The sequence below is a fragment of the Rhinopithecus roxellana genome, chromosome 19, assembly GCF_007565055.1.
Source record: "Rhinopithecus roxellana isolate Shanxi Qingling chromosome 19, ASM756505v1, whole genome shotgun sequence".
Taxonomy (NCBI): Eukaryota; Metazoa; Chordata; class Mammalia; order Primates; family Cercopithecidae; genus Rhinopithecus; species Rhinopithecus roxellana.
The window spans coordinates 29,066,048-29,077,378 of NC_044567.1; the positions used below are offsets into that span (position 1 = coordinate 29,066,048).

The following is an 11,331-nucleotide window of genomic DNA, read 5'->3' on the forward strand; positions in this document are numbered from 1 at the left end:
AATAAAATAAAATAAATAAAGTGCTGAAAGGAAAATAAAAAACAAAAAAACCCTATCAACTTCAAGTTGAAGTTAGGTCAGTTTAGTAACATTAATGTCAAAAATTTAACCAGGGAGGCTGAGGTGGGCAGATTACTTGAGGTCAGGAGTTTGAGACCAGCCTGGCCAACATGGCAAAACCCCGTCTCTACTAAAAATACAAAAATTAGCTGGGCATGGTGATGGGCACCTGTAATCCCAGCTACTCGAAAGGCTGAGGCAGGAGAATCACTAGAACACAGGAGGCGGAGGTTGCAGTGAGCCAAGATCGCACCACTGCACTCCAGCCTGGGCAATGGAGCAAGACGCTGTGTCTAAATAAATAAATAAAACCAGGATTGCTAGAAATAATGAATTTGTATGTAAATACATGGCTATTTTTCATTTCTTAATTTCTTCACAAGATAGCTTGGGGGTTTCTGACATGTAGAAGTAAAGTAGATGGCAACAATGGATGGGGTGGAGAAATAGAAGCACATTGTTTTAAGGGTCTTAACTTTGTGTAGGGGATATAATAATAAAGGTACATTGTGATGAGTTAAGGATGCACACTGTAATCCATAGAATAACCACCACTGGCTGGGCGCGGTGGCTCACGCCTATAATCCCAGCACTTTGGGAGGCTGAGGCGGGTGGATCACAAGGTCAGGAGTTTGAGACCAGCCTGACCAACATGATGAAACACCATCTCTACTAAAAATACAAAAATTAGCTGGGTGTGGTGGTACGCACCTGTAATCCCATCTACTTGGGAGGCTGAGGCAGGAGAATCCACTTGAACCCGGGAGGCAGAGGTTGCAGTGAGCTGAGATCATGCCACTGCACTCCAGCCTGGGCAACAGAATGAGACTCCATCTCACAAAAGGGAATAACTACCACCACCACCAACAACAACAAAAGCAAAATAAATGTTATAGTTACGTAATCAAGAGGAAAGATAAAATGGAATCCCAAAGTTATTCAATTTAATTTAAAGCAAGTGGGGAAATTGGAAAATGGAAACAAAGGATAGATGAAACCAAATAGAAAACAGAGAGCAAGACGGGACGCTTCAATACAAACATATCAGTAATTAGGTACCTCTTATATAGTAACAATTACATCACAGTGGACTGAACACTCCAATTAAAAGGCAGAGATTGTCAGACTGGATAAAAAAGTTTTCTGATCTGTATAATGGGGATAATAGTACCTAATTTTAGAGTCGTTGTGAAGATTAAATGAATAAATATATGAAGTGCTTCAAACAGTGCCTGGCACATAGTTACAATAATGATAATGAAAAAAAATTCTGTTTTGATACAGAATTAACTATGTTCTAGGTCTTTGAAAGTTGAGGTATATGTGGTGTCTTAAGAATACCTGTTAACAGAATATATGTCAAAACTAACCTGTGTACTTGGTTTGGTGTCTTGCTTGTTCTGGCAGAAAGGAAAAAAAAAAAAAAAGGATATTTTGGAACAGTGACCAGCCACGTGATTTTGTTCAGGCCACTTCACTGCTCTGGCCTTAGTCTCCTCACTTCTGCAATAAGGGGGTTGTGTTAGATGAATGACTCTTACCATTTGGGAGTCCCTGTGCCCCTTTGGGAATCTGATGACAGCCTTACCCCTATCCTAGAAGAGGGCTCCTAATACACACACAAATAATTTTGTATAATGTGTATTCATTGCTGTATAACCTTGAGGAATTAATAGCGTGTGGTATTTTGTCTGTGTTACTTTTTAAATAAAAATAAATCTTGCTGAAGTCCTTCCTTACCAAGGTTAGGAAGAAATCTGATGTCAGTCCATTCGGATTGGCTCCTTACCTTTTTTTTTTTTTTTTTTGAGATGGAGTCTCGCTCTGTCGCCCAGGCTGGAGTGCGGTGGTGTGATCTCAGCTCACTGCAAGCTCCGCCTCCCAGGTTTACGCCATTCTCCTGCCTCAGCCTCCCGAGTAGCTGGGACTACAGGTGCCCGCCACCACGCCCAACTAATTTTTGTATTTTTAGTAGAGACGGGGTTTCACCGTGTTAGCCAGGATGGTCTTGATCTCCTGACCTCGTGATCCGCCCGCCTCGGCCTCCTAAAGTGCTGGGATTACAGGCATGAGCCACCGTGCCCAGCCCCCCATCTTTTGATCCTACACAAAACATGGGGGCTTCTGTGAACTTTGAAAAAGGACTGATGCTCACAACTGGTCCTAGATCCTCACACCTGGTCCTTAGCTCATGATGGGTGATTGTTGCCTTGCTTTTAGCCGAGGCCCTTGGGGCCTATTCTAATTAGGTGCCTGAGTTAGAGCTTCCCTTTACTCTTGTGGGGCTCACAAGACTGCTGCCCAGTGCTCAGGCCTCTGGGACACCCACACACCTATCCCCTTCCAAGGCCCTGCCATGATCTGCCTTAGGTTTCCGCTCACTCTGAAGAACTTGTCTCCTTTCTATTCCTAGTCCTCAGAAATCCAGGGGACTGACTTGCTTCTTCAGCAGCTTCTAAGCATTGCCTGTATTCTCTCTCCTCATTCATACAAGCCATTTTAATCTTGTAGATGGGCCTCGATCTTTGAAAACCAAGAACGGCCTAAAATATTCTCCCTTCTGCCCTAAGACACACAAGAATATTAACTTATTGCTAAGATAAGCAATGGCCAGGCTCAAAGACAAAAAGGCCTGGAGACACCTAGAAGGCTGGGAAATATTTTGTACTAATTGATCTATGATCTCAGAGGTCACTTCTAGTTACTATTTTCTTGCGTCAGCCTTAAGGAATCTGTAAGCTCACATAAGCAGGGGAAGTCTCAAAGAAGCAATCAGTGTAGAACAGTGTTTGAGAAGGACAAAGGGAAGTGAATACCCTGGCTGAGATGTGAATTATAAATAGAGTGGCTTGGGCCTGCCTTAGTAGGGAAGAAAGCATTTAAAGGGGAAGATGAGAACAGAGGATTGCACTTTATTAAAATGAACTTCTGTGTCTGACTATGATTGCACTTTACTTAAATATGCTGTAAATGAGCAGAATGTTCTGCTTTTTCATTTGGGACTTGTAATGTGATTGCTTGCTCAACTCAAGATTGTCAGTCCAAAGGGCAATCCAGGTCGATGTATGAGAGACTTTTTTTATGTTTGGTTCATGTTTACAGATCAGGATTGTGTTCACACAGCTTCTTCATTGTCTAGAAAATCAAGAGCCTTAGAGGGAATTACAGTTATCTGTAGCTTGCCATGCAGAGTAACATCAAACCCTTTTTCTTTATTTTTTTTCTCTTTTGACAGAACAACACTGATGGACTTCAGGAACTTGCCTGTGGGGGCTTAATTTATTGCTTGGGAGTTGTGTTCTTCAAGAGTGATGGCATCATTCCATTTGCCCACGCCATCTGGCACCTGTTTGTGGCCACGGCAGCTGCAGTGCATTACTACGCCATTTGGAAATACCTTTACCGAAGTCCTACAGACTTTATGCGGCATTTATGACCAATCTGTACTAAGTCTCCAAACCAGTATTATTTCAATTATGGCACTTGGGAGTGGGGTGAGAGCTGAACATTGCACAGGGAAAGAAAAAAAAAATAAGATAACTGCACTGACTTTCTTTATATATTTTGAATATAATTACTGTGAAAGTATAAAGGCTGTGTTCTGGAATTTTCCCCCTCACAGCAAATAAATAAGGTAGTGAATTAATTATTCATTCCATTCCACTATCATGAAGGACTCTGAATAGACTTGGCCAACTGATGTTTACAAACTAGAATTTTGTATTTTAATTTTACAGATTTTACTACATGATTTTTCTAAATTACTATGTCAGGTTGTAAAAGTCAGTGCAATAACAAAGCTTCCTTTTTAAGAAGAAAATTGTTTCTATCACTTTCCCATTCATTAGGTAAAGAATCATGGACAGAACTTACACTACTTTTTACCATGTTTCATCTTGGCATAACATGGTTCTTTTTTAAATAGAAACTTTAGTTTTTTGTAAATTTTTTAAAAAATATTTCATTGATACGCATCTCTGCGGGTCCTCATTCATGTTGTGAATTTTTGCAGCAAGCAGTCAACATTCCACAAACGAACAAACATTATACCTCTTCTGATAGTTTTATTAAGCATGGAGAAATTGCCAATTTTTAAAAACTGCAGTTTTCCAAACTTTTCTGCCAACCTCTTACTCTGAATTCAGTGCTGCTTTGGGACACATACTTGACCTAGCTTGGTTTACCAGTGATGGAAAAGTATTTTGATATCATTAACTTTTTCAAAAGATCCAACTTTTTCTCTATGCCTTTGCCACATTCTCTTCAGGGTCTCTTTCCACAGTGGATGAGTATTTTATCTGTATTATGACAGTATTGTTGGGATGGCCATCTGCTGGAAACTCCTGAAGAGCTTTATGTGTTACAGTGAGCAGTTGTATTGCCTGTTTGGTGCCCAGTGGTTAAGTCATTGTCACTTAGCTTGATATTGTCAGTTTGATATTTATTTTAAATTGTGGAACTAGATGCATACATTCACATTTCTGCCTTTCCTTTGCATCTTCCAATATATATTGTGTGTGGGGGGTTTTTTTTTCCTAGAAAAATATTTAAAGCATTGTTTGACAGGTAGAAACTCATGTATCTGGTAGTCCATGAGTTATATCCTGGCTCAGTGGAGTGATATTTATGTATTATTTTTACTTTTCTCTCAGTGTCTTATATTAAGATAAATATGTTGTTAATAGTTGCTTTGTTGGTTAATCTCTCTTGTTGGTGTTTTAATACATGAAATAGGCTTGCCTTTAGATCGGGTGCTGATATTACCTGTTTCCTAGTAATCGACTGAGCAAATGGTCAGCAGAATTCTTGGTTTGATGATAAGCTTATTAATTGAAATTTTTTACTGATGGGGCTTTAAAAGAGGTTTATTTTGTGTATGTTTAGAACTCTGATTTTGATGAATTATATGGGAACGAGAAACAGAAGAAGTGGTATTTGCTGGTGAGTTAAATAGGCAAGGTACCCAGTGATAACACCAACCAAACCACTCCTATCTGCATGATTCTGAACATCTGGTTGCCTGTTGTTTTACTGTGTATATTTTATTTTTAATATATTAACTTTGTGGATTCATCTAAGGTCTGCTCAAAAGTAACACTGTCAAAACCACTAATATGTATGTAAAAATTGTGCTGTATACTACAATAAAGTTGTTACTTGGATTTGTTCCACTGTCTCTAAATTAGATGACTGTGAAAATAATAATGCATATTTGAGAGTTTGAGCTCATCCAGCATTTGTAATTTGTATACTAGTCTTTTATTTAAAAAAAAAAAAAAAAAAAAAACAGTCCGAATGAAAAACAAATATGCTCTGTCACTTAGCACTTTCTAGTCTACTTTTTTTTTTTTTTTTTTTTTGAGATGGAGTACTTTCTAGTCTACCTTTTCTTTTTTTTTTTTTTTTTTTTGAGACGGAGTCTCGCTCTGTCACCCAGGCTGGAGTGCAGTGGCGCAATCTCCTGCCTCAGCCTTCCGAGTAGCTGGGACTACAGGTGCCCGCTGCCACGCCCGGCTAATTTCTTGTATTTTTTTTTAGTAGAGATGGTGTTTCACCATGTTAGCCAGGATGGTTTCCATCTCCTGACCTCGTGATCTGCCCGCCTTGGCCTCCCAAAGTGCTGGGATTACAGGCTCTAACCTACTTTTTAATAATTGAAATGCCAGACCAGCTCAAACATTAATCAACAGACATTTTCAGTTTAAAATACACTAGTCAGGACCTAATGATTTCAAGTGTTTTAGATGATGTGTCTTTACCAAGATAAACCTTTTGGTTTAGCATATAGAATATTAAAATATTCTATAGGACTGAGGTTAACAGTCTTATATGTTACCAACCAGACAAATAACAGATTATAAATCTAACAACTCTCCGAGTGTTAGATGCCATTCTGCCTCTCCTGTAGTGCGGGAAACCAGGGCCAGAGAAGTTTAACTGCTTCATCCTAAATTAGGGAGCTGGAACAGCAGCTAGCTCTATCTGATTCCGAAGGCTCCCATTCACTCTATACCACTGCATTTCTAGAGTCAGCAAAAACAAATAAAACAAACTTGAACTAAAAATTCATCAGGCATGGACAGAAAAGAAAACACTATTCACGTGGTTTAGAACCTCAATAATCCCTCAGATAACTCTCTGTCAAATCGAATTTTGAGGATCGAGTGTCTTGAAGTGTAATGATTCCCAAGAGTTCTCTAGGTCAGTGGTGTGACCTCATCCATTTCTAGAGTGTCCCCACTATTGTGCTGTCACCTCAGTATGTCCAACCTTAAACTATTTTCTAAGGACTAGACCTCTATCTAACCAGCTGCCTAAATGCTCCCAGACATATTGAATTGACACAAGCCATCCCAAACTGATTTCATTATCTTTCCTCATCCTACCACCAAACCTATTTTCTGAAATTTCCTAACTTAGTTAATGGCATGGCCACAGCCATCTGTTCATTCATGCATCCTTGATTTATTGCACCCCCCAGATCCAACAGGTCAGCAGAACTATCACCCCTGCCTTTCTCACAACTCCCTGATCTGGTTCCTCACCTCTCTTCGCACTGCAAGGTCCTAAAAAGACCTACTTAGCAGTCATCAGACTACAGCAGCCACCTCCTCATTTGTATCCCTGCCACTGCTTACACCCCTCAAATGAGCTCATCCTCCACACTGTACCAGCATTATCTTCCCAAAATAAAATCTGAGCATGTGTCTCGATGCTCCAAAACTTCCACTGACTATTATCCTATAAGATTCACGCCAGATGCTTTAGCATGGACTCTTCACATGCTGACTCCGCCTGATTGGCCCTCTCCCCAGCTGAACCCCACTTGACATCAGCCCTGCTAGTGATTTTCACAGCCTCCCCCACAACACACATGCCCTCATGGTGCTTTTGCAGCTGTGTTTTTGTACCTGCTGTTCCTTGGCCTGGAATGCCCTTACTCCAGCCCCTTTCCTACCTGGCAAACAGTTGCTTATTCCAAGCCTTCATCAGGTGCCACCCACCTCCCTTGTGCCATTGCCCTAGTCCCACCGGCATGATTAGTGGTGCCCTCCTTTGACCCCACAGCACAGATATTCCTTCACGGCCCCTGTCATGGTGCGTTGTGATTGTATTTACTGTCTTTACCTCTGGTCTTGGGACTGAACTCTTTCAGGCAGGGACATAGTCTCATCCACTTCTGTTCCTAGCTTCTAGCATAGCACTGGCTTATGACAAGAGTGAAGAAGTTTTATTGAATGAAAGGGGCTGGGTGGGGGGAAAGGTGGAGAATGGTGTGGAAGGGAAAGACTGAGAATGAAGCATTTTTTTTAGGACAGACTTTGGTTTTAGCGAGTTTATTCTGTCCATCACAAGCACTCTTACTCACTGGAAACTGACTTTTAGCTTCTTTGGCCATAAGGCTTTTTTGACCACAAGGGTCAGCTAGAACATTCATAGCAACCACAGGAAAGTTGATGAGAAAATAGAGTGTAAATATTAGAAAGTACGTCCTAAAGAAGAAAATGTCCAGCATTTTTATTTGTGCTTTCATAGGAATAACTATCAACAATTTACAAAATTATTTGGGGAAAAAAAGTATTTGGCCTAACTTATTTCCCTCTGGTTCTCTTTTCTGAATATAGCAATAAAATAAGTCAAAACAATTGTGCAATAATTGGGTCTTAGTGCAGATTATACTCAAGAAGCAACAATTTAAATTTTTAAAAATATTTTGAATATTTTTACTTTAAAAATCATACAGCTGTATAAAACCCTTTGGAAAACAGAGAAAGCTAAAAATTATCCAGCATTCATTTATCATAACATATTTTAATATACTTCCAATCTTTTATTTCCCTATTTTTATTATACAGCTGTAAATATGCCACATATGTAATTTTATATACTTTTTCCTACTTATTATAAACATTTACAAATACTATTTTATTGGCCGGGTGCGGTGTCTCATGCCTGTAATCCCAGCACTTTGGGAGGCCAAGGCGGGCAGATCACGAGGTCAGGAGTTCAAGACCAGCCTGATCAACATGGTGAAACCCCGTCTCTACTAAAAATACAAAAAAAAAAAAAAATTAGCTGGGCTTGGTGGCACACACCTGTAATCCCAGCTACTCAGGAGGCTGAAGCAGGAGAATTACTTGAACCTAGGAGGTGGAGGTTGCAGTGAGCTGAGATCACGCCATTGCACTCCAGCCTGGGTGACAGAGCAATACTCCATCTCAAACAAACAAAAAAACCCAAAAAACTGTTATTACTATTATATCATTTCATAGCAAGAATTTTCAATGATTTCCTCATCTTTCAGAACTGGATATAGAGCCTATTTTGCTTAATCATTTGCCTAATTTTGGATTTTTAGATTGCTTTAGTTTTTTATTATAAACAATGCTGCAGTGAACACACAGCTTTGTCCACATTTGTGACTGGGTTTTAAAGGTAATAATAAACAATTGAGTGTTTCGTATGTATCGGGTATTGCACTAGTTTACATGGATTATCTCATTTTATGTTTACAAAAACCTTACAGGTAAATCATTTTCTTATTCCCATTTTACAGATGGGGAAATAAATACAGATGAATGAGTTTCCTTGCCCAAGGTAAGTGGCAGAACCCAGGAACCCTAGAGTCTGTTTCCATTTTCAAGAGAGCCATTCCTGGGGCAAAGGTTTACTAATGGGTTTACCCAAAGGAAGACTTTTTAAAAAGAGAGCTCATTTCCAAATCTCTACATTTATACTTGGCATCCTCAGTTTATGTCTACTATTCTCACGTGCCAATGAGATGGAGAGCAGAACAGGAAAATCTCCAAAGGAAACTGACCTCGAAGAAGCTGGTTCACCTCCCTCCTTGTGAAGCAAAATAAAAGTTTCTCAAGGGGCCCCGAGGAATGTTTTTAGTTTAACAAGGTTAGAATTACTGCATTCATGTCTCTCTACTGCTTTTGCTATTTTAAATAGACAGTGCCAATATGTTCTTACATTCTGTGCCATTCCCACCTACATCCCTGCAATGGATTGGTGGTGTTATTTTTCCAAGAAACAGTGCCACTGTGCACTCTCGCCACTCTGCAAGGGGAGTTAAGCTATTCTCATCAGGGGCCTGTTCAACACAACAGAACGCTTTCTCATTCTGCCACACAGCTCATTATCACTCAGACTTTCACTGCAGTCAGACTTGTGAAGTCAAAATAGACTGGCAAGGCTTAAGGGGGGCTTGGGAAAGTAGGCTTTGGAGCCTTGCCCTATCTCCTGGGAGAGGTCACAGGTCCTTTGCTGTTCTGTGCCAGGCCACACTTAACACACCCCATCTACTGTGTCAGTCACTGAAAAGGTCAGGAAAACTTTTTGATCACTAGAATTTGGTTCTCTTAAAGTCACACTAGTGTTTTTTGAATCCCATCTATGAGCTGTGTGTTGAGTTAGGGTGGAAGCAGACAGCCTGTGACAAATTGGCTGGGTGAGCTTCGGCAAGTTTGGTATTACCTTTGAGCTTCAGTTCCTGTCTGCCAAAGGGGTATATCACTTCTCTTGCAGTGCAGTCATAAGGATGAAATAATATGGGTTGAAAGTGTCAAGTTTACACAGTCTGACATATGATTGACACTGGGTCAATAATCCTAGTGTTTCTTTCCCATATGGCCAAGCTTTTAAAATGATGGTTACAGCCCACCTGGGGATATTTTTCATGCACAAACAACCTGAAGAGCAGTTCAGTACCACTCTGAAAATTGTTCTGTGCATTTTCTAGCTCTTATAAATGGTTCTGGATCAAATGAAGGCTGAGGCTAAACCGAGGCATGTGGTTAACCCAGGCTTTCTAATAATTTTGTGTCATTTTAAACAATGCTCTTTAAATATTCAACATTTTTTTTAGATGGAATCTTGCCCTGTATACCAGTCTGGAGTGCGGTGGCACAATCTCGGCTCACTACCACCTCCACCTCCCAGGTTCAAGCTATTCTCTTGCCTCAGTCTCCTGAGTAGCTGGGACTACAGCTGTGCGCTACCATGCCTGGCTAATTTTTGTATTTTTAGTAGAAATAGGGTTTCACTATGTTGTCCAGGCTGGTCTCGAGCTCCTGACCTCAAGTGATCTGCCAGCCTCTGGCTGCCAAAGTGCTGGGACTGCAGGCATGAGTCACAATGCCCGGTCAAATATTCGACATTTCTTTAGACAAGAACGTGAGTATTCACAGAGAAAGGGTAGAAAAGGAGGAGGCTGGGGCAGTTCTTTATGTCCAGATAGGAGCTGCATACTTTGCTTAGCAAAACAAAAGGCCTTCAATACAATGGACCCACACTCTGTCAAACTGGACAGCAATTTGGTCACCATCTGTTGTTACCTGAGCTTGCCTCCTGGGGGACTCAGACCAATGGACTCTTAGTGGCTTATTAAATAATTCCTTCCAACTACAGTCATATAATGCCTTCTCCAACTTGTTTCTTTCCCAGTGATGTTGTAGGGTCCCTTTATTCACACATTCATTCAACAAATGTTTATTGGGTATCGTCTCTGTGCCAGGTTATGATAGGAAAAAGAAAACGCAGGAACAAAAAGGCCAAATTCCTGCCTGTTGCTCAGACTAGATGATTCTCTGCCCCCCAGCTTCCTTAATCTGGATTTGACGTTTTGGGGAGCTTTTGTCAATCTGTTTGTTGGCATCACACAGATAGATGACTGTGGCCAGTGAATGTAACAGTGTGGACAGCCAAGTAGAAAGTGATGCTGATTTACCTGTCTTTTCAACAGGGGTGCCGTACTTTGTGTTATTATTTGTGCATCTGCTAGGGTGAGGTCGAATAGCCTGTTTGAAAGATGGCTCTTACTTTTGAGAGCATCAAAGCAGCTCATTATTTAAAGAAACTTGTGGTGAACTCTGCCCTCAAATGAATAACCTTCATGTGTGAATGAATCACCCTTTCCTTTAGCTGAACATTTAAGTGTGCCAGGTTCATTTGAAGCAGGGTTTACCTATCCTCCCAGGCAAAAGATGATGAATGGGCAACACCTGTGTGGGCTGAGATATTTTTTTTTCCTTCCTTGTTTACTGTGTCTGGGATGCCTGAGGTCCATCCATCATGCCCCGAGTCCTGCCATGTGTCATACTTGTATTAGAGGCTGGGGAGACAGTGTCCAATAAGGTAAGTCTCTGCCCTCAGGGGAGAAGGATGTGGAAACAAATGAACAATTATAATGCAACATAATCTCCACTTGTGTATTGGATGCTATTATTGGAGGAGGAAGTGATTAACCCTGTGTAGGGGAGTCAG

The 11,331-nt window shown here is 40.6% G+C and overlaps 1 protein-coding gene across 1 annotated transcript in view; it reads left to right on the forward strand.

The window, feature by feature from the left end:
• Nucleotides 1-5,231, forward strand: part of MMD (monocyte to macrophage differentiation associated) — a 29,790-nt gene extending 24,559 nt beyond the window's left edge. The window contains exon 7 of the mRNA XM_010357430.2: nt 3,296-5,231. Coding sequence (XP_010355732.1) covers nt 3,296-3,496 — 201 coding nt within the window. The 3' untranslated portion in view covers nt 3,497-5,231. The remainder of the gene's footprint in view (nt 1-3,295) is intronic.
• The last annotated feature ends 6,100 nt before the right edge of the window (nt 5,232-11,331 follow it).